Source organism: Danio rerio, chromosome 19, assembly GCF_049306965.1.
Source record: "Danio rerio strain Tuebingen ecotype United States chromosome 19, GRCz12tu, whole genome shotgun sequence".
NCBI lineage: Eukaryota > Metazoa > Chordata > Actinopteri > Cypriniformes > Danionidae > Danio > Danio rerio.
Window position 1 is genome coordinate 43,192,458 of NC_133194.1, and position 25,184 is coordinate 43,217,641.

Sequence of the window (25,184 nt, forward strand, 5' to 3'; positions counted from 1 at the left end):
TCAGCTGCGTTCTGCTTCTGCTTCCGGTCATTATGTCTGTTCTGAGCATGTGTCCGGTCATCTTTACAACTTCATTTGAAAGCATGTTTGACGCGCGAAGGGTAACGTAATGGTTTCAGGATTGTGTGCAGTTTAAGATGAACTAACAGAGTTGGATTGTGAATAGGTGCTGCTTTAAGCCTATGTCTTAAAGTTCTGTATGTTGGCACAAAGCAAAAATATGTAGCCTAAATTTTATTTTATTTTTGTTTTATTTTATTTAAACGTAAGTGTGTTTTATTTAATTTGGTTTGTTTATTTATTTCTTTTATATTATTTTCATTTCTTTTATTTTATTGTTTATTTATTTATTTTTAGATTTTATAATTTTTTATTATTTTTATTTTGTTTTATTATTTTATTGAAATGCGTTTATACTTTTTTATTTTGTTTTGTTTTGTTTTGTTTATTTTTATTTATTTATTTTTTATGTATTTTTTGTTGAAGAAATACATTAGTGAAGAAGAAATAAATAAATATTACACTAGATTTTGTTGATATATGTTCATTTTTGCATTTGTTTTTAATTTTTTTATATTTTATTTTATTATTATTTGTATTTTCTCTTATTATTTTATTTAAATGTATTTTATTTTAATTTTCTTTATTTTTCTTATTTTTTTTCTTATTTTATTTCTTTGTTTTGTTTTGTTTTATTTATTTTTTGTTTTAGTTTATTTATATACTTATTATTTGTATGTATTTGTTGTTGAAGTAGTTCATGTATGTATGTATATATATATATATATATATATATATATATATATATATATATATATATATATATATATATATATATACACATACACATATACACACATGATAAATGCACTTTATTAATGCACATTACATTACATTCCTTTGTTTTTCTTATTTGAACAATAAGACGTTTCCAAAATATGTATTTTAAAAATGACACAGAAGCTTTGTGGTTGTACTATATATTCCACCCTGTGTATTTACCCTTTTTGTGTATCTCACGTATCTTTTCCTGATTTGTTTTTCTTTGATAGGGAAATACATGCAGATGATGAACATCCTGAAGCCCATCGCCTTTGATGTCATCCACTGTGTGTCTCAGCTCTTTGATTATTACCTGTATGCCGTCTACACCTTCTTCGGCCGCAATGACATGGTATGCATTTCAAAAAGCATTGCCTTTCTCCTCCCGGGTTCGTTGTTATTACTTAACATTATGAAATATTTATTATATGCAATTGGAATCTTGCTGTGCTGTTTTGTCTGGAAGGTACATGTTCATTAAGAAAAGCTTTCCCGTATACCCTCATAGTTTTTTTTTCCCCTCTAATGTTTGCAAGGCCTTTGGGCACTGTTCTATAATTATTTCAATTATCATGTGAGCGAGTGTTTAGGCTTTGAGTTTTCCTCAGGAGGCTGGACTTTGAACATCAAAGACAGGTGTAAATGGCTGTTTCTCTTGCGTTCTTGTGAATGAACTCAGAAGACCACAAGCTGTGAGAGTTGAGATACTGAGATCTTCGTGTGGGTCACATGGAAGTTTAAATAGAAAGTAATTGAAACATCACAACATTCATGCAGTGCATTATTATTTTATTTTTATTTTTCAATATACAGTTGAGGGCAAAAATTATTAGCCCTCCTGTACAATGTTACTTGCCGGCCACTTTATTAGGTACACCTGTTCAACTTCTCGTTAATACAAATTTCTAATCAACCAATCACATGACAGCTACTCAATGCATTGAGGTATTTAGACATGGTCAAGACGATCTGCTGCAGTTCAAACTGAGCATCAGAATGGGAAAGAAAAGTGATTTAAGTGACTTTAAACATGGTATGGTTGTTGGTGCTATATGAGCTGGTCTGAGTATTTCAGAAACTGCTGATCTACTGGGATTTTCACATACAATCATCTCTAGGGTTTACAGAAAATGGTCTGAAGAAGAGTAAATATCCAGTGAGCGGCCGTCCTGTGGCCGCAAAGGCCTAGTTTATGCCAGAGGTCAGAGGAGAATGACCAGACGGGTTCAAGCAGATAGAAAGGCAACAGTAACTCAAATAACTACTTGTTACAACTTTTAAGGAGTGCAACTGTTACAAAAGATAACTTAATTGATTGTGTTGGAACAAAACGAAGGAACTGTGTGAAACACAGTATTTTATACACAATGGCTACGTCTGAAACCGCATACTTCCATACTATATAGTACGCTAAAATCAGTATGTGAGCCGAGTAGTATGTCCGAATTCATAGAATTCGAAAAACAGTATGTGAGAAGTACCCGGATGACTTACTACTTCATGCGAGATTCTGGAGTGCGCATTCCATTCTAACGGCCGAGTTTAAACGTTTAAATTCAAATGCAGTACCTACTGAGTAGTAAGCATTTTCGGACGCAGCCAATATATAGTAAACTACACTCCCCGGTCACTTTTTTAGGTACACCTGTAAAAATGCTGGTTAACGAAAAGACTGATTCGGGTTGGCCAGACTGGTTCGAGTGGAATGACTACTTAAGTAACTCAAATGACCACTTGTTACAACCGAGGTATGCAGAAGAGCATCTCTAAACGCACAACACGTCCAACCTTGAGGCGGATGGGCTACAGCAGCAGAAGATCACACTGGCCTGGTCTGATGAGTCTCGATTTCTGCTGTGACATTCAGATGGTAGGGTCAGAATTTGGCGTCAACAACATAAAAGCATGGATCCATCCTCCGTTGTATCTACAGTTCAGGCTGGTGATGGGTATTTTCTTAGCACACTTTAGGCCCATTAGTAGCAATTGAGCATCGTGTCAACACCCCAGCCTATATGAGTATTGCAGATGGCCATGTGCTTCTCTTAATGAGCACAGTGTACCCATCTTCTGATGGATACTTCTAGCAGGATATCGTGCCATATAATGAAGCATGAATCATCTCCGACTTGTTTCTTAACAACATGACAATGAGTTCACTGTACTCAAATGGCCTCCACAGTCACCAGAACTCAATCCAATAGAGCACCTTTAGAATGTAGCAAAACGGGACATTCGCATCATGGATGTGCAGCCGACAAATCATGTCAATATGGACCAAAATCTCTGAGGAATATTTACAGTACCTTGTTGAATCAATGTCAGGAAGGATTTAGGCAGTTCTGAAGGCTACCTAATACTCCTGTACCTAATAAAGTGGCCAGTGAGTGTATATTCTATTTCAAATATTTCGCAAATGATGTTTAATAGAGCAAAGAATTGTTTTAATACAATTTTTAAGGTCAATACTATTATCCAATGACTTGCCTAATTAAATTAAATTGCATAGTTAACCTAATTAAGCCTTTAAATTGCACTTTAAGCTGAATACTAGCAACATCACTAAAAATGTTATGTATTGTCATCATGCTAAAGACAAAATAAATTAGATATTAGAAATGAGTTATCAAAACTAATGTGTTTAAAAATGTGTTTTAAAAAAGTTTTGACTTCAGCTATACAAAAGATGTACACGATTCTTGACATGTATAAGTCCCTTTATTAATCTAGGGTTCTACAGCTGAATAAACCGCCAACTTATCCAGCATGTTTGACGCAGCAGATGCCCTTCTAGCTGCAACCCATCACTGGGAAACACCCATACATACTCATTCACACACATACACTACGGCAACTTTTAGCTTTCTCAATTCACCTGTACCGCATGTCTTTGGACTGTGAGGGAAACCGGAGCACCCGAAGGAAACCCACGCGAACACGAGGAGTGTATGCAAACTCGACATAGAAATGCCAACTGACCCAGGCTTGGCTCGAATCAGCGCCCTTCTTGCTATGAAGCGATCGTGCGCCACTGTGACGCCCCAAGTTTTATTTATTTACTTATCACTCAATAAGACGTATCTAACAAGTCTTCATTGCATTCACCACTACCTGAATGTCCTGGAATATGCAAAAATGTAGTAGCTCCAGGGTGAGAGTTATTTATTTATTTTGCTCCCTAGAGCACTCTGTTTATTTCCTATCCTAAATGATTGTACAACTTATGCCGTGTCACCTGCCAAATGTTACTGGAAAAATAAATTGTACAGGGAATTTTTATTTCCCTGAAGTCTCGCTTTGCAGAAGCTAAACCTGCAAAGACCACTACTAATTGCTATGCATCTTGCTATGCAGACTTGCTTAAACTTTGGTACCTTCATCTTTTTTAACATTTCCCATACAGCAAGTTTCCGAAACCCTAGTTTGTTCCATGAGTTCACCTGTTCGACCTACGGATGTTGCAGGTCATTGTGCTTTGAGCCGGTTTTGAGATCAAAACATGGGACTCAAAGGCCTCGTTTACACTGTCAGGTCTTGATTTCCATTTCCGTTCCCGTCCGACGCCCGATTAATGCCCAGGTCTTGATGCTTGATGCCCAATTCCGATTCGTTGCCTAGATCTGATATGCCTGTCCGTTTATACATTCTTTTAATTGTGAGCCATATCCGATCCATGTCTTTACACTTGCCATACAATTTACGACGTCGCGCATGCGTAAAGGCGGGTTCTAGCATCTGCACCACACTAGCTACGATGATAAAAATTGTCTTGCTTTTAGCTCTGCAGAATATGCGAAGTCCGCCCAGCTTTAAAATGATTTTGAGGCGGAAGTGGAGGGAAAGGGCTGTCATCGCAGCTTGCGCCTATGGTTTATATATGGTGTCCTCCACCATTCGGAGGAGTTTGTGGGTACGTGAGAGATCTCGGGTCAGTCGGTGCAAATTGTGGCGACTGACCACTTTCCTCCTCCATGTTTCCACTGTTGTTTTTGTTACCGCATCAGCATCTCCACACATGCTCTTCCTTCTACGTCATTAAACCACTGAGAAGTTCGGCATTGTCGCAAGTTTAATGACATACAAAATGGAATTCCTCAATAAATCCGATCTGTCTGTTTACATGATAGGCAAATATATCCGATTTATATCTGATTTATTTCCTCATATGAAGGAGGCCTGAAACTTATTTCTGAATATCTGAATGCATCTGTTTTTTTTTTTTTTTTTGAGTTTACATGGTCATAGAACAGATTCGATCTGTGTCACATATGAGCAGTGGTGGAAAGAGTACTGAAAAATCATACTCAAGTAAAAGTACCATTACTTGCACAATAATGTAGTGCGAGTTGAGTGAAAGTATCTGCTGTAAATATTACTCAAAGTATGAGTAAAAAGTAGCGCTTTCAAGAGTACTCAAGAGTAGTGAGTATTACGCTGTAAAAAGTTGTTTTGCATTTACATGCAGTTTGAGCAGGGATGTGTAAACGTAACATTCTGTAGTGCATTTAGTAATCTTCCTACAGTATATTAATTTGTTCCTTCCTTCGTTCCCTCCCTTCATTTGTTCAATTGTTCATATTTGTGTTCCTCCCTTCATGAGGTCCTTTGGTTATTCGTTCGTTCCTTTCTTAGTTTGTTCAGTTCTTCTTTGAATCCTTACTTTATTCATTTGGTCCTTCGTTCGTTTGTTCGTTCATTTATACATTTGTTCATTTCTTCATTCGTTCCTTTGGTCCTTCATTCATTCCTCCCTACATTTGCTCGCTCATTCATTCGGTCTTTTGTTCATAATTTTTGTTCTTTCCCTCATTAGGTCCTTTGTTCATTTATTCATCCGTTCGTTCGTTCCTTCCTTTCTACGTTTCCTTCCTTAGTTTGTTCAGTCCTTCCTTGAATCATTCCTTCATTCATTTGGTCTTCGTTCGGTTCTTTCATTTTTCATTTTCATTTTCCTTCCATTTAGTGATTGTTTAAGGCTGTTTGGTGATTTCAGTCATCATACAGTCAACATCTATTTTCTCATCAGTAACATCCAGTCTATTAAAAGTCTGTGTGTCAATGTGTGTATACATTTTGAACATCATCCTGGACATTTTTAATGCTTCTGAAAAGTTTGCTGCATTTATAAAGCACCCATGTGTTGATGTTGTTCAGTATCATGTGATTTACTTTCTGTGCGATTTGATAAGACAGGAATCACAGGACTGATTTTTCTACTTTAGCTAATCCCCGTAGACAAGAAAGAAATAAAGTAGTGACTGCAGGTTAAAGGAAAGTAGTGGAGTAAAAGTACAGATACAGCTCTAAAAATGTATTTAAGGGAAAGTAAAGGTACACAATTGTAAAACGACTTAATAAATTACAATTCCTAAGAAAAACTACTCAATTACAGTAATTAGAGTATTTGTAATTAGTTAATTTACACCACTGCATATGAGCAAAAAAATCTAAATTGGGTCACATTTACTGGCATTGTAAACGGCGCCTAAGTAAAGCCAACAATTAATTTGCTGTCCAATGGGTCCGTGCCTCTACAGCACCTTCAAACTAGCAATATGACTTCCCATCCCGGGTGTAATCCTCTGCAAAATCCTCCATTTTTCGAGTTTCAGGACTGCCTTCTCTACTCCATCATGGGGCCTTGAGAACATGATTGCAGGTGTAGATGAATTCCTGAGTGCAGAGGAAGTAGCACTGAAGGATCCCTGAATTATCTCCCTTTTTCCCGCACCTGTGTGAGCTGGGAGAATCTGTTGAAGACGGCTCATTTGTTACACAGAAATGGAGGCAGTGATAAAGCTTATGGTTTGGGTATTGCTTTGGTAGTCCCGTGGTATCTTACTGAAGCTGTTACAGACAAAGACTGCCTGCTGTTCTTGTACTTTCCTGCCTCTTGGCAGTCAAGAAACCACTCTGAAATTCAAAGACAAAAAGACTGGATCTTCTTAAGGCTGATGTGTACATCTTTTTCCAGCTTCCTCTCATCTCACACTGCCTTATCCACAAATCTTTAAAAGCAGGGGTGCTCAAAGTTGGCCCTAGAGGGCGGGTGTTCTGCATAGTTTAGCTTCCTTCAGCACACCTGCCTGGAAGTTTCTAGTAAACCTAGAAAGAGCTTCAGGTGTGTCTAATTTGGGTTGGAACTGAACTTTGCAGGACATCAGTCCTCAAGGACTTTGGGCACCCCTGTTTTAAAGTATAACCATTAATGAGTGAAAATAGATGATTATACCTGCTATTTTACTCATTTCAACTTTTATCTTGTGACTTTGGCCGGGACACACCAAGCGGGCGGCAAACAACTAGCAGCAACGTAAACCAACTGTGTTGTCAGCTCAAGTCTGGGTGCCTCTGACGTCTTTTGGGTTGTTTCCACTGAATGGTATGGTACAGTATGGTTTGGGATGTTTTTAAGACCGTTTTCTCTGTCAAAAGGTGTCAAAAAAGCGAAACATACCGTACCACTTTTTGGGTAAAAAACAAAAGGGCATCAAAAGGGGGAGCAAGACACGTAGCTAAATGCTATTGGTTTACAGAGATACGTCACTAGCTTGTGCACAAGCAAGGAGAATGAAAACAAAAGAAGCACCATTTTCAAATGTACAACTGAGATGTTACACCGTAATAATATATACATATAATAACGAGCCGTAGTCGACCCAAGCTTAAACAAATATTGTCGTCGTCTTGATGAACAGCCACAAAGCCAAGAAGAGTAGTAGAATCTACCTTGTGCCCTGTAGTTGTTTACAAGGCCGTCTAAAGCCTGAGCTGTTTTGCTTTCTCGCGTAAGCTCGTGTGCGCATGTATATTTGAAATAACGAGCTTCTGGAGCTGATGATAATAACTTGTGCATGATTATTGAGGTGCTTCTGACAGCCAATCCTTTCAAAAATGGACAAACACATAAGTGAAGCGCAAAAAAAACAAACAAAGGAGAAGCCAAGAAAAAGGAGCAAATGATTGTTTCAGCAACCTAAAACATGAACAAACTGCCATGTTTAACTATGATCATTACCTTTTGGACTATTATGAACTCGGGATGACTGAAATATTTTTAAACAAGAGGTTACATGTGCTGGTGAAGATTAAAGATACAGATGAGAGGTTTGCACTGACTGTGGGCTATATTTTGTGTTGTTTCTGAACTCAAATAAGGACTGTGTATATGCTATGGGAAGTTTTTCTGTAATTGGTAACAAATCGGAGAATGTAAGGGTCTGTATGTGTTCATATATGTTGAATTTATTTATTTATTTATTTTATATAATTGCAGACTTTACAGCAGGCTACTTCACCCTATCATTGATCTGCAGTTATAATCAAATAATTTTCATAGAAAAGTTAGTAATATACATTTATACTCAAGCATTTACTGTATGTGTATAAAGCATCTGTTTTGTGAAAAGTGCTTCTCATATCATATATAAACGACCCATACACCACGCCATTGGTACCCTTTTGGCAGTGGAAACGCAAGCCTGATAAAGGGGACTCGTACCGACCCGTATAGTACTGCACCACTTGGCCATTTGTGTTCCTACTTGACATGAATTGTTTACTTGAATACGTCATTTCAGCTTTTGTTCATTGCTGAATAACCAAATCAGAGTACACTCTTTAGACAGTTCTACATGCTGAATCAGACTAAAAATCGATCTGACGTTAACCCGGCAAGAGAAGACATGTGGAACACCCTAAACCAACCAGCCGGATCAACGCTGACCAATGGCCCAATGAATCACAATGGCCAACCATTGACTTGTTGTGTTCCAGCACAGATGAAATTGGATTATACTGTGGATTGTTTGTGCGGATGTGCATTGCTTTCAGCCTCCAAATGCATCCTTCGTTTCCCTGGTAGTGAAGGATACAACTGGTGGGTCCTTAGCAGCCTGGTTATATCTGAACCAATTTTCAGTCACTTCATTGGCATACTGCAATTCACCATTGTTAAGATTTGTTTTTTTACTCTACCTTGACACCCAGCTTGCACATAAGAATGGGTAGAGGATATTTATTCATTGTTGAGAGAGTCTAAAAGTGTCAGATGTAGAAATGTGTGCCAGTAGAAGTTCATGTCTTGAATTGTTGAGTATTTTCTGTTGTTCTGGAGGCACCAATAAACAGCTGTAGGCTAGATAAATTGGTGGCTGATAAGTGCATATGGATGACTGTACCTGCTGTTTGACTCCTTCGGTTTCAGTATTCATCTTGTGACTTGAACACACAACACAGATGAAATTGGGTCATCCTGTGGATTGTTTTGCATAGATGTCTATTGTTTCAGCCTTCAATTGTGCCCTTCATTTCCCGGGTAATGAAGGATACAACCGGTGGATTCTTAGTGGCCTCGAACATCCAAACTGATAACGGCAGGATGTTTTTTTTTTATTATTGTTTTTTTTTTTTTTAACTCAGGATTGCTGTTTTAGTTGGATGAATTAGGTTTCAATTTCCTTGGATGTTAAATACAAAACATGTTAAACACAAGAACAGACCAAGGAATGGAGAAAGTATTGTTTATTTTATTTTAGCTAGAATAAATCAGCTGTTTAAAACCATTTTGGGGTCAATATTATTAGCCCCCTCTTGCAATATTTTTTCGAAGATCTAAAGAACAAACCATTGTTATACAATGACTTGCCTAATTACCCTAAGTTGCCTAATTAATCTAGTTAAGGCTTTAAATGTCACTTCAATGCTGAATAGAAGTGTCTTTAAAAATGTCTAGTAAAATATTATTTACTGTCATCATGGCAAAGATAAAATAAATCACAACAAAAAGTCCCTTTATTATGGAAAACATTCCATCACATGCTGTTGCTTTTATTGAGAACACAACTTAAATCAACCTTAAATCAGCCTTTAGGCTTGAATCTGTTAATGCCATCAATCTGGCAACCTGCGCTTGCGTGTGTTTTGAACCAGGCATGCAATACCTAGTTCAACCACTGGGTGTCAAACTTGCACCTGTACTTGGTGCCAAACTTGCACTAGCACTGCAGCTTTAAGTTTCTGAACTGAGAGGTCACATATTGATCTTCTTGTATTCATCTGATGCAAATTTGCAGGTCAGAGTTCACCACACTTAATCTTTGCTAAGCTGTGAAAATGCAGAATAACATCCTAAAGGCTTACATTTTCAATCTGCTGCATTCACATTAATGAAAGTCAGTGGAATGAAAAGTATAGTGTGACCACGGCTTAAGATGAGCTGTAGCGAGATGCTTTATTTATTTTCAGTCTTTTTATTGGTCTTTTGTATGATAAAATGAATAAAAAATGGAGAGGCGTAAACACTAATAGATTGTCCATTGTTAATCTCAGGGTTCTTACGGGTGCTGGAAATCCTGGAAAATGCTTGATTTTTATTATAGTGTTTTCAAGGTTAGAAAAGTGCTTGGATTTTGGACAAAGTGCTTGTACCTGCCTGAATTTGAAATTGCTGGGCTCGAAATTGTGACTGTTTTGGTTGCATATGCGCACAATTTCATCTTTGACCTCTAAATATATTTGGGAGCATATGTGCAAGTGCATAAATTGTTGTCGTGCGACTAGTTTTCATTGCAAAATGTTCACCGCATGCATGTGTTTATGGAGCTAATAATCAGCCAAAACAATCTGAATTTGAATTGTGCTAAATCGAATTATTAACAATCGTAAGCTAATAAAACTGATTATATGCTATTAAAAATGTTAACTCTAATTTAAATTCCTTAACTTGATTATTAAACATCTGAAATTTAAGACAATTTTTAAGTCAATTTTTAAATTTTTATAGACATGTTTTCAAACTTTAGATTTTTTGGTCCTGAATTCAACTGCAGATATTGGGTAAGTAAAAAATGCAGTTTTAAGTTTTTAAGAATTCAAACTATTCAAATTCAGATTGTTTTGGCACTGTTAGCTTCATACTTATTTAGGAGACATTCATCCAGAATGCAACTTTGCATCTGAAACGCCAATTCAATGACTGTAAAAAAAAAAATAGCAATGCACTTGAAATATCATGAACGACTGGTCATGAAAGTTTGGGACTACACCCAAACAAAATCTGACTGTGAGCTCATTTCTTGAGATATCGACTTTAGGTGGAAAGGGACCAAACTTAAAAACATACTTCATCCAATAACTGAATTTTTTAAATGTATTTTTTAATCATTTTTGGGTGAACTGTCCCAATAAATCTAAGCTCCAAAGTATTCAACAATTTAAGGTGAAATGTCATATTGTTTTTTTTTTAAATAGCACAATGGATTTAAATGTGAATAAGTACATACAACATATATAAAAATAATTAACCGTGGTTGTTAGGTGCTGGACAAGCATACAAATGCACCTTGAAAGTGCTGGAATTTGAAGTTTGAAGCTAACCCCTCATTCATTAACACAATTAACAAAACAAGAAGAGTAAATATATAAATACTCAAATGCCAAATTAAGTACATTAAATAGCTAGAGCTAGATGCTTTATTACATACATCCAAATCCAATAATTAAAAAGCTCTCTCTCAGTTTGTTTGTCCATATTGTATGTTTGTCCTATGCTTAAAAAAATTCAGTCACCGCTATGCCCAAACCTCACTCTATTTTATTCCTCCCCCTGACATTTTTATTTCCATATTATCACAGAAGTGTGGCATTTGCACTCTGCGCGCTTTGCAAATAATTGTTTGTTTGCCGTGCTGAGCGTGTGCCAAATCAAAAGTAAATGCTTATTTGGCGCTGGTGGATTGAGGCCAGCGCTCTTGTGCTTTTAAAGAGCAAACGAAAAGTCCTTGCACTCCATTTGGCCTGTGGTTTAGCTGCATTATAACTCGCAATTTCACTCTCAAACAAGATCATTCCTGGGCAGGCACGGACTATGTAATGGCATTGCGAAAACTGAAGAAAATGAGATCCAAAATTGAACTTCTAGGCACATGCATTGACCAGGACAGGGTTTCTGATAGGACTTCAGGAGCCATTTGGAGTTCATGACTTGCTTTCTGTCACTGCTGTTCGTGGAGACCAATGCGAAATGAAATTCACTTTTCTCCAGCATGCCGATGTAATTTTTTCTCTTTCCTCCTGAGTGACGGTTTTGGTGTGTGTTAGTAAAATATATGCTGGATAAGTTGGTGGTTCATTCCGCTTTGGCGACCCCAAATTAATAAAAGGGATTAATCTGAAGGAAAATTATTACAAGTGTGTTCCTTTTTTGCTCAGACAATATAGCTGTTTTTTTATGGTTATGTTTGCTTTGTTATTTGCACAACAGCACAGTAGTGCTGTCTATAGTGTTAAGTAAGGAAAAAAAACCCTGAACTGTATGTATTTATCAAAGATTTTGTTTATAATTTAAAATGTTGTGCGACTTATGTATTTTTGCCCATATCGCCCAGCCCTAACAGCAACCCAGACAATATATCACTTTAAACTGTTAAAAATGTTCATTAAAGTCTCTTTTTTTTAAACCTCTCAAGGTTAAAAGCTTCTTGAAGAACGATCAAGCTCCTATAATGAGATTCAAATTCATAAATGAGGAAAAATAAATAAAATTAAGAATCACGGTAACACTTTACAATAAGGTTCATTAGTTAATGCATTTACTAACATGAACTAATCATGAACAACACATGTACAGCATTTATTAATCATAATTAGGGCCAGACGGAATCTGCGGATGTTTTTTGCTATTTCTGCTGAGAATTTTGGTAAAAATCTGCGGATTTCTGCAGAATTATTTTGGGAGTATCCAACTGAGTATCATAACTAAAACCTTAATATATTAAAACCACTTAAACTCTGGGGACCCGGTACCGGGTCCGTGACGTCATTGAATTTCGCTTTCAGATTTAAAGGGCTAGCGTTGCACCAGACCCCCCCCCCGTAAGTGGTGTCGTTTGAAAGTGTAGAATCTATATTTTATGCACATATGCATCACTTTGGCTTTTATTTTACTGTATATAAGTTATTTACACTTAAATAAACAGTATTTTGGATACCCGAGCTAGGTATTTTACATTGGTTCATTTTCATATTTTTTTTATATGACACATGTACAAGTTATAGCTCAAATAAAAGCTCTTGCCGGTGCTCATACAGTTCTAGCATTCTTTTTACTGAATTATATTCATATGCCAAACAGTTGTTGAATGAATTGTGGTGTTTCCATGGTGCAGAAATGTAAACAATACATTCATGATCAGTAAGCAGCCCCAGATAGCACAGACAGCTGTCATCTCTTACCTTATGCTGTGCGCTTCAAGGCCATTCTCCTCTTTTTTTGAGGTGATGTGCATAAGTAATCCTTTTATATGTCTGATGTGGTCCAAACACAGTGAATTATGTTTGATCAAACAAAAGAATAGTGAAATATGTAAACAAGGATTGGTCTCTGTGGCTTGTACAGCACCTCTCATCAGTTAGAATGCAATAACTTTTGCATTGATTATGGTAGAGACCTTTTTCTTTTTTCCTATGATTACAGACATGTGCAGGAACCACCAAAATTAATTACAGCACGCTAGACCACACAAAACCTAAAAGGTACACTTTCAAATTTGAGTTTATAAAAAAAAATACAAAAAGCGCCTCATTTTTTAGGTGTTTATTATAACACAGATGACATATACAGTTATTTTAAACACTTTCAATAGTGTTTTCTGAAAATTCAAAGAGTTTTCTTTAAAATGATGCCAAATTTTTGCATTTACACCTCTTTCTGTGAATTCGGGAAGCTTATAAATTTGGGTAGGCTAAATCCAGGCGGAAATCCCCAAATAGCAGCAGAGTTTAAGTGGTTAAATAAAAAGTAATAAATTACTGAATAAAAACTGAATAAATTCAGATTTACACATTTACTCAAGTAAATAAACAGAATTAATAATGGGCTAAAAATCTTCAGAAATCTGCGGAATTCTGTGGAAAATCTGCAGAAAATCTGCGTATTTCTGCATGCGCAGATTCCGTGTTGGCCTAATCATAATTAAACATTTACTAATGCATTATTAACATACAAGTCCATCCTTGTTAACATTAGTTAATGCACCATGAGTTAACATGAACTAACAATGAACTACTGTATTTTCATTAACTAACGTTAACTAACATGAACAAATACAGTAGTAAATGTATTGTTCATTGTTTGTTCACGTTAGTAAATACATTAAATAACAGTAACTAATGAACCTTATTGTAAAGTGTGACCAGAATCACAAAACATAAAAAAAAAGCTAATTTATGTATATTTTTTTAAAATGAAGATAAAATGTTCACTTTAAAGGGGGCTGTACTCCTTTATGCACTGTATGTTTGATATTTTAGCACAAAACTTTTCACTTTAGCTCCGTCCAGACCAAATCCAGCAGCAAATCTTTAAGAAACTAGATAAAGGCTCTATCAGAGATGGGCTGTCAGATGCCAGCGAGGTTGAGCGCTTAGCCTTTTACCCAGCTGGCAGATTTGAAGGCACATTAAATAAAACAACACCTCCTATCTTTCTCATTCACGTCTCTGTGGTTCTGGTTTTCGCACATCCACTGAAGCTCTTCTGCTGAGCGGACAGCTGGAGAAATGGCGTGAGCTTGGTTTTCTGTCACTAATGGAAACTTTTCAGACTCCAAAATGAGTAGCAGTAGCTGTCAGTATCAGAAGCGAAGAGAAGCCTATGGAGACAAAAAAATAAATATCATTCTTTACAGAAATATTTACAAAGCGAATGAAATTGATATGCTCATTTGGATTCACTTTCACCCACGACTAACTCCGAACACACGGTCTCGTAAGGAGATGGAGATTATGGATTGCGCCATTTCATTTAGTAATGAACAACATTAGGATCTGAAAGGTCTGTTCGCTATTGTATGCTGGAGTATCAGCTCTGCCGTGCACATAATTTTTAGATGCATTGGTCTTGGCATTCATTGCTCTTTGCCTCAAGTTAATAACTTAGCGTGAAAGCAATGAATGGAAAGAACGGGGGAATGATATGCAAGGGGCTTATCTGAAAATGGATCACCTTCAGGATGATGAAGCGCTTGAAAAAGCCTGAGCAGGGCTTATTAAGAGTTGCAGATAGAGTTAGTAATGGACGTGTAGATGCGGCTGTCGCGCTAACAGATGGCTGCTTTGGTAAACTTTGTAAAAGGTCTGAGAGACTGTTTTATTGTCTAACTTCATTGGGAGTCATTTGTTGACTGAGTATAAATGAAAGGGTTAAGTTGCACAATGCTGTGCTGCGCTTTTGTTGTGACCTCTCCATTGATAAAAATTAAACATTGAGCCAACTTTGAAAATACATGACTGTAAGTTTTTTTTTTTTACTTTGTTTTTATTTTATTAGAATTTACCTTTGGTTTAAATTGAAACATTTAATTGAATCTAAATGAAAAATATTTTTATTATTGTCAAGAATTTGACAAATATACACTCACCGGCCACTTTTGGGTACACCCTTCTAGTACCGGGTTGGACCCCTTTTTACTTTCAGAACTGCCTTAATCCTTCATGGGAAAGATTCAACAAGGTACTGGAAATATTGCTCAGAAATTTGGTCCATATTGACTTGATAGCATCACACAGTTGCTGCAGATTTGTCGACTGCACATCCATGATACGAACCTCCCGTTCTGCTACATCCCAAAGGTGCTCCATTGGATTTAGATCTGGTGACTGTGGAGGCCGTTTGAGTAATGAGCATATTGTCATGTTTAAGAAGCCAGTATGAGATGATTTACTCTTTATGACATGGCGTGTTATCCTTCTTGAAGTAGCTATCAGAAGATGGGTACACTGTGTTCATAATAGGGGTGGACATGGTCAGCAACAACACTCAGGTAGGCTGTGGTGTTAACACGATGCTCAATTGGTACTAATGGGTCCAAAGTGTGCCAAGAAAATTTCCCCACCCCATTACACCACCACCACCAGCCTGAACCGTTGATTCAAGGCAAAATGGATCCATGCTTTCAAATTTTGACCCTACCATCTGATGGCAATGTCTAATTTTTGTGAGTCTTGTAGCCTCAGTTTCCTGTTCTGACAGGACTGGCACCTAGTGTAGTCTTCTGCTGCTGTAGCCCGTCCTCTTCAAGGTTGGATGTGTTGTCCGTTCATAGATGCTCTTCTGAATACCTCGGTTGTAACGATTGGTTATTTGAGTTACTGTTGCCTTTCTATCAGCTCGAAACAGTCTGGACATCTTGAATCAGTCTTTTTGTTAACAAAGCAGTTGGACAGGTGTACCTAATAAAGTGGCCGGCGAATGTAGTTTACTATAAAAAATGCTGGGTGTATAAAATGCTGTGTTTCACACAATTCTTTAATTTTGATCCAACACAAATCAATTGTTAACTTAACCGTTTTTACACATTTAAGTGGACTGAACATTAGTTTTCCCCCCAAAAAACCTAAGAATTGTGTTGTTTCAACTTATTTTAAATAAGTTGTTTGAACAACCAGCCAAATATTTTTGTGTGTATATATTATACAAAAATATTGTATATTAGTTAATAGACTAATAATTTTTAAGCTACAATGTAGATTATTATTTTGGACAAGCTATATTTTTAGTTAAAGTTCAATTTTGCTTTGGATCCACTTTAAAAATGCTGTAATTTTCTACAGCTAGCAATTCCTAAAATGATAGTTTTGACTTGGAAAAAAGTGAAAAATGTCTGCCCAAATAAAAAAGATAGACATTTACTCGAAAGGTAAAATATAGTTTTTATAGAGATCATGAATTCATCGAATAACTTTAGTTCAACTTAAATATTTAATTTAGAAAACACATTCAAATGAAGTTACAACAGATGGCAAAACGATATACCTGACAAGTGAGAAGTTATGGTCACATGATATGAAAACTGCTGGTTCAAAGTAAAAATAAGACTTTGAGGAAAGCTTTTGTTTTTACGAGGGTTGTTTTTTGCTTTAAGGCAGATAGAATTTAACATGTTTAAATCAGAAACCATCATTTTTCACTTAATCCAACATGAAATGTACTTTGAGTGAAAGACACAGTTTATTTTTTTCAGTGTGGTTGCACAAATTTGGTTGAAGCAAGTACAATGAAGCAAGATTTTGATTTATTATATGATTAACAGTTTTTTTTTTTCATCACATTTGTTGGTCTCACTTTATTTGAATGTAAAATTCATGCTATTAACAAACCATTAGCCAAGGCTTTTAGCTCAACAAACTACCTATTAGCTGTGTATTAATATTTAATAAGGTATTAGTTGGGTTTAGGTATTGGCTTGGGATGTAATATAAGATCATACTTTATACGTGCTAATAAACAGTATATATCTTAGGCAGGTATTATGAAAGTAGTAAAAAAAAGTGAGTGTGACTGAATAGTTAGTAGTAAATGTGAATTGTTACTCAAACTAAAGTGTTACCAAAAAGTGGTTATTCATATAATTTTATTGACTTTTTTATATTTTCATCATTTGATTTACATCAGTTTTATTTTCCTTTTTGTTTCTTAATGCAAAGCACTTCCAATCTGCGTCTCTGCCTTCCCAAGGCTCTCAGCCTGGTGTTTCCAGACAGACAATCCCGGTCTACTGGGTAAGACTGCAGTGTGGAGCCTGTTGGCAGTACAACTGTCTGCCTTTGTGTGCTGTGTTTTAACCCTCTAAATCTTTTATATATTTCCACTGTATGAAATTCACTGTATTTTACTAATATAGTCTGATATAGAGTGCTACATTGTTTACAAAGTGTTGAGACCTTTTGTTTTCCCTGCTCTTATTTATTCCTCTTATACAAGGTGGGTGAGGTAACTACTAGGTATGAAAAATTAAAAAATAACGTCCATATTTTTAATACTATTTGAATACTTATTGTAGAGTTACTACAAATTACATAGTCACGAAATATAGTTATTTTTTACTCACCATATATTGTATAGAATAAAAAAACTATAGTAAAAGTATAGTAAATTACTATAAAATGAAAATATACTATAAAAACACAAGTATACTTTTTTTGTAAAGTAATTTACTATACTTGTCATTGTTTGTTTATGTTTTAAATAAATTTGAATTGTGTAAACTAAATGTTTTCAATTGCAGTAAATTAAATGTTTTCTGTTACATTATAGAATATTTTTGTTCTCTAGTAATTTTCTGCCTCTTATTTTTATACAAAAACTAATGATACAATACAATACGATATGATACAATACAATTTGTACTTTATAAATCCAGGTGAGACATTTTCTCTCTTATTTTCATAAAAAAACGAATAATACGATACTATATGATACAATACGTGACGAGGCAACACAATACAATACAATAGATATTCTAGAAATCCAGGTGAGACATTTTCTATCTTATTTTTATACACTGTAAAAAATGGCCGTGATTTCAACGGTAAAAAACTGTAAAAATGCTACAGTACAAATTCGTAACCTGGTTAACGGTATGTTTCCTTAATATATACGGTGAATAACCGTAAATTGACTTTTCCAGAATTCCCTGCATGGCACATAACTTTTTATGCGTTTGGTTGATATTAATATGGATCTTTATAGTTGTTTCCCCATCGGTAATATACATTAGAGATTTATGTTACATCTAATGTTGATAAACAATGTTTATTTTATGACTTTAATTTTATGCATGTTACCATACTGGTGTTTAGTAGCTGTGTGAATCACACTGAGCACCTTCTATATGCTGATACTCTTTTCTGCTTGTGGAAGAAGTTGATTGTGATGAGCATTGGCTCATTATGTAACTTTCTCATCACCACCTGCATGTGGGTGTGCTAACGTGTCTAACTGTGTAACAAAAGATGCGTAGATGTTGATCATTCAAAAAACAGACATATTACCTCTAGAAATTAATAAAATACAGTAGTTAACCGTAAAAATTAAAAATTACTTTTACGGCTTGTACCGTGTTTTTAACGGTAAAGTACTGGCAACCACAGCTGCCCTTTTTTTACCGTAAATTTTACGGATTTATTTTTTACAGTGTACAATAACTAAAAATACGATATGATACAATAAAATACAATACAATATGGACTCTATAAATTTAGGTAAGATATTTTCTCTCTTATTTTCATAAAAAAACGAATAATACGATACTATATGATACAATATGAGATGAGGGAATACAGTACAGTACAATACAATACAATACAATACAATAGGTATTCTATAAATCCAGGTGAGACATTTTTATATCTTATTTTTATACAATAACTGAAAATATGATATGATACAATGTGAGACGTTACTATACAATACAATACAATATGTACTCTATAAATATATATATAATAACTAATAATACGATATGATATGATACAATGTGAAATGATAAGATTTGAAATGATACAATACAATATAGACTCATTAAACGCAGGTGAGGCATGTTCTCTCTTATTTTCATACAAAAACTAATAATACGATACGATACAACACTATATGATACAATATAAGGCAATACAATACAATGCAATAGGTATTTTATAAATCCAGGTGAGACAATTTCTATCTTAATTTTAAACAACTGAAAATACGATACGATACAATATGAGACGTTACAATACAATACCATACAATATGTACTCTGTAAATCCAAGTGAGACATTTTCTCTTATTTTTATGCAATTACTAATAATACGATATGATATGATACAACTTGAAATAATGAGATTTGATATGATACAATACAATATGTACTCTATAAACCCAGGTGAGAAATGTTCTCTCTTATTTTCATACAAAAACTACGGAACTATATGATACAATATGAGACAATACAATACAATACAATGCAATAGGTATTCTATAATTCCAGGTGAGACAATTTCTTATCTTATTTTTAAACAATAACTGAAAATATGATACGATACAATCTGAGACGATACAATACAGTGCAATGCAATACAATATTTACTCTATAAATCCAGACATTTTATCTCTTATTGTCATAGAAACAATTATAATACAAGACAATATGGTACAATACGAGACAATACAATGTAATACAATAAGGTACAATACAATATGTACTATATAAATCCATGTGAGACATTTTTTCTCTTAATTTATAAAATAACTAATAATATGATATGATATGATATGATATGATACAATTTGAAACAATACAATACAATATGATACAATATGTGCTTTACAAATCCAGGTGAGACATTCATAAATAGTCATAATCATGTCTGAATCCTCGACGAAAGGTGAACTATTTATTGATTCTCCAACTTGAAGTGGATTACACAAAAAGTGGTTTGAAAGGGATTTAGGGATTATTCTTTTAATCCTTAAATCTGTTATGAAGTCATGTACAGTATTATCCTTTGTCGTATAGACTGTAAATTTAGTACCACGTTTTAGCTTTTACCGCTCAGAGATTTGCAGTTTTGCTCAAATAGTTGTGCAGTTAGAAGTCGATCTGATGCTTGCCGCTCTGTCATTGATGTCAGATCAATCAAATGTTAAATAAACATTGTTTGTCTTACATTAATTACATTAACAATCTCCGTTTCTTAATATATTTTCAGCGAGTAGTCGCAGGATGATTTCCCTGTCTCATTCGTCCTCCTTTTTTAATAAAGTTTTAAATTGTTCAACGAATAACAGCAGGCACCCTTTAATTTTAGGATTTTTGGCTTTTGGGCTTTTTATAAAGTGTTTCTTTTTTCAGTTTGATGGAAAGAAACATCCAAATGTACTTAAGCCTTCTATTTTTACCCCCCCTGCACTTTATCTGTTTGTGCCTGTAGATTACATTTACATATTTTTAAAGGCCAATCCCCCAGAATGACTTTTTTTTCTCCTGCACTGAGTCATAAATCTCCACTTCAGCAGAAACTTTACAGGTCTTTTCATATCTGCATTATGAAGGTTTTATTTTCTGAATCATGGAGGGATAAAAAGAGATTCTCAAAATTTCCAATGTAAAAATCTGTCTATAAAATAAAAGCCAAGAAATCTAAATCGGCCTTCATCCAATGTTTATGTTGTTGTGCTAGAAATGTATGCAAATTAGCCCTGGTTTAATTAAATAAGGCTTCATTTGCATTTGTAAACAACATTTTAGATTTTAGCTTGTAAATGTTTGCGGTTCTAAACGTAATCAGTCAACTGGAGAAGTACTGTATGATAATACATACTGTATTTGTTCATTTTTTTGTGTGTGCTCGAGAGTGTGTTTGTGTGTGTTTAATGTGCAATGTTTGTGTAATGACATGGGTATGACCTACAGTAGGTACTGTATTACGATGTTGATGTGGTTTTTGAGGACTTACCCTCTGTATTCGTTAGGGCTAGACAATTAAATCAAGGTGATTTTTATGCACATTTGTCGGTTAAAACAGTTGGAGAGTCGTAGTATACTGAAAAGCTACAAAAGAAAGTCTGTTTAAATTCGAATTTGGTTTTACTGGTTGATAATGACATTGAGATGTCAACAGCGTGCATCACTTCTCAATAAACCATAGCTGTAGTAAAGGCTGCACGTGAAATTACAGCATCTATTAACATCTTTTTCAACACCATATCAAGTAAAACAATAAGTTCTGAATACATTTGAAGTTCATTTAAGTGGAAATTTGAATAATCTATTGGTTTATAACTCTTGACCAGTAGGTGGCACTGTGACCAAATTGGTGGTTTGTTCAATGTGAGGTGGAAATGACACACCTAAAATTTGGTGTCAATATCTTGGAGATACAGCCTAAGTTGTAGTTTGGCATCATGCCAGCATATTTGTTGGAGCAATAAACAAAAACCATAACACATATCGACATGAGTTAGATCGATTTAAATGTTAAACTTTTTTGTCAGCATAGTCTGAAGATGATCTGAGTCAAATTTGGTAAAAATCTGATCAACAGTCTAGGAGGAGTAAAAAAAAAATAGCATTTAAAAAATTTGGTATCAATGCATGCAGGAAGAAGGAAATTTTGGTGACAATACCTCAATGCGTTTATAAAATATGGAATTTTTGGTTAAAATTCTAAACGGTTGATGCTCAATGCCGAATATGGGAAAAGTGGATATCAATTGACTCAGAATGTCCTCTGAATGTATAGAGGCCTTTTATTTTAATGACCTTCTAATGTAATTTTGTGAATTTTAACTCAAGGGCTCACAAGATATTTACAAAAATAGCCATTTTTCATATCTCCTAACCACTAGGTGGAACTGAACCAAAACGGTTTAGACAATCTCATACTATAGCTGTCATAGCACCCAGCAAGTTTGGTAAGAATAACCCATAGCGTTGAGTAGATATGGCTTCATGTTCAATGTTATGACATCTTCGAACAATTCGTTTGTGTACTATTTCACAACCGTTTCACTAATCAACTTTCTTTTGATAACTTTTTGTCATCATGGTCTGAAGATGATCTGGTTCAATTTTGGTGACAATTAAACTAACCGTTTAGGACGAGTTGAAAAATTAGGTTTACAATTATATTAGAAAAAACGAAACATTACGGTTTTTGAACTGTGTGTCACTTTGCATTGCAATAAGCCACTGAATCAAGGAAAATGAGAATTTTGATTTAGAACCTGCAGTTCAAAAGTTATTTACATTTCAAAATTGCAACTTTGGACAAGTGGTGGTGCTAGAAAGTATGACTTAGGCCCAATACCAATTCTAGTTTTGTACCCTTACTCCTTCCCCTTTGCCCTTAAATCCAAGGATGAATGTGAAGGGCTTCAAAATTTACCCCTAAGAATTGGGACAGCGCTACAGCAACTGCACACGTCATCAGATGTCTCTTGCTTCATGTAAAATCACACGATCGCGACTGCTGTAGTTATTCCAGTTGTGTTATTTTTTGGGTTTTATCTTTATCTTTGGTTTAATGACTGAAGGCATATATCATGTTATCATAACGATCTAATGTGGCAATAAGATCATAACTGTACTGTGTATGTACACGGTGGTCATATTCATCTATGTAAACACGTAAAAACAACACTAACATTATAGCAGACACTGTAAGAAGCTCATTCCCAGCCACTAGACTTTTCTGACAGGGTATTTGAGTGTCATCGAGTGTCAGAATGTTGTGGGACTGGTATACAGGAGGAATGATTAAGGATTAAACATCGCAGAATTTATCGGTTTTAATTAAAAAATTTTAGCATTTTTTTTAAAGCATGACGGTAAAACACGAACGCCGTTATGAATGTATTAAAACGTGTTTGTTGTAAAAATTTGTAACAATGACAAAAAATACTAACTTGTGGATGTCCGGGTAAAGCTCTAGATCAGGGGTGTCAAACTCAATTCCTGGAGGGCCGAAGCCCTGCACAGTTTTGTTCCAACCCTGCTTCAACACACTTACCTGTAGGTTTCAAACAACCTTGAAGGACTCAATTAGTTTGATCAGGTGCGTTTAATTAGGGTTGGAAATAAACTGTGCAGAGCTGCGGCCCTTTTGGAACTGAGTTTGACACCTGTGCTCTAGATGGTGTAGTCTGGGAAATTTTCTTACCCTTTGGTTTCGAGTGTGGTCCTGATAAATCTTTGTTTGAAGGGGTTGTATAGTATACCCAATAGGTTTCTTCCCAGCTCTGCTGCCTGGCCCCTAATTATGGAGAAATAGTAGTAAGAATATAAATAGAAAATAAAAGAAATTATAACAAAATATTTAAAGACTTTTGATATAGAGTATCTGGCTGTAGATAAAAGTATGAAAAAAAATTCTCGAGGTTTCCTATAAGGGTTGGGTTTAGAACACACAATACATTTTGTCAACGACGAGTCCTCATCAACCACCAAAACAAGTATGTGTGTTTGTGCCATTTTTAGGATATGATCAGTAGCATGTATCCTTTCAAGTTTGGGTTTGTGAAGTGTGTGTATTCCCAGTGGTCAATAAAATCTCTTTCACACGCAGTGTGTTCTGCTCTCACCTACAGTATGAATCCTCTGGCCTGGGTTTGATCAGCAGCAGATTGAGGACCACTCTCAGCCGAATCCAGGAGAGCCTAATAGACATGGTGAGTAAAACATGACTCGTTTAATGCACTCTTTCAGTTTTCCCCCTGTCTCTCTTACTCCAATGGTTCATCTGTTGGTCTCTAATACATAACCATTATAAATCCAAGTGGAAATGCATTTATCCGAGTCCCTTATAGCCTCTCATTGGGCCTGTCATCTTTTGCCCCTTCCTACTTTCAGCCGCAGCATCCACAGGTGAGTTAATCACACTTCCATGGCCCTGCGCTCTTGTAATAAATGTCCTTTGGTTTCCATGGCTGCACCCATTACGGCTCTCTGGGCCAAAGGTTTGATACCCACAATGCACCATAAACCTCTATTTGCAGCACAAATGGCCAGTCATTATATGGGATCCTTTTCCCCCAGATGTCTGAGTGTCAAAGAGCACAACGAGGTACTTATTTGCAGTATTCAATCAGGCTTGAGAGTTGTAGTGTTCCGTCTGAGATTATGGGCTGTTTCTACCTGGTATTAACATTCAATTTCAGTGATTTGATTAGTAAAGCTGTTCACTACATGTTACCATTTCCATCTGTTTTAGCATGTGTTCAAATGCATTTCTTATGAGCACTACATTAAATTACTTGTATAGTTAAGCTAGTTTTTTTAGTAGCAGTTTTATGTGATTTAAATACATTTTAAAGTGTAAATGGGGCCTAAAAAGACCTGTTTCTACACTGTAAACCCTAATGTTGTCTTTACTTAAACAATTAAGTAAAGTTGACTAAACACAATTTTACATTTTGGTCTTATCACTTAAAAATATGAATTAATTTAACTTGCGTACCATGAAAATGCATAAACTTAAGATTTCAAGTTTAGTGAGCTCAAAATCCTAATTAATCCTTTGAAAACAAATAGGTCATTTTCACAAATGTAGTCTTGACTGAAAAATTCTAAGATGTACAACCTTTTAAGTGCAAGGCTTTTTTATAAATCAGAAAACAAATGGCTTCAAATTAGTGAATTAGGCTGAAATTAGTGCTTATCAGCTGATAATAATGATTTTGAATTTGATTTCTGTATAATTGTTCCTCTTTTTCATTATCATTATAGTTGTGCTATAGTTGGAATAGAGTTTTACAGTGTTTTTAAAACTATATACTTTTGTGAACAGTTCTTATACCTGACTTACCTAGACAGCATTTTATAGTCACTATAGAATGTTCCCAGGCTGAAATTGCTGGCGAGAGATTAAGCGGTCTCCAAAAATGTATTAGGTTTTGGCTGCATTTTGAGGCGGCTTTACAGGTATCTTCTGTGGATAAAGCAATCACACTTTTATGATTAGCTCAGCAAGAACTTTCCATTAAATATAGCAAACAGAGCCAGGAGAGATTGTTTTTTTACTATTCTTATTTAAAAGTGGGG

General features: G+C 35.3%; 1 protein-coding gene across 20 annotated transcripts in view; it reads left to right on the forward strand.

Moving 5' to 3' along the window:
- The window catches only part of vps50 (VPS50 subunit of EARP/GARPII complex), a 307,794-nt gene that overhangs the window by 183,599 nt on the left and 99,011 nt on the right, over positions 1-25,184 (forward strand). For 10 of the 20 annotated variants that reach the window (XR_012395216.1, XR_012395215.1, XR_012395217.1 and 7 more), the window contains exons 21-23: positions 1,053-1,174; positions 17,308-17,382; positions 23,732-23,812. Coding sequence is in view for 4 of the 20 variants with exons in the window: in XM_017352306.4 (XP_017207795.1) it covers positions 1,053-1,174; positions 17,308-17,382; positions 23,732-23,812 (278 nt within the window). In the remaining 16 variants the exon portion in view is untranslated. The remainder of the gene's footprint in view (positions 1-1,052; positions 1,175-17,307; positions 17,383-23,731; positions 23,813-25,184) is intronic. The other 10 variants (XR_012395224.1, XR_012395223.1, XR_012395225.1 and 7 more) reach the window with 1 other exon arrangement.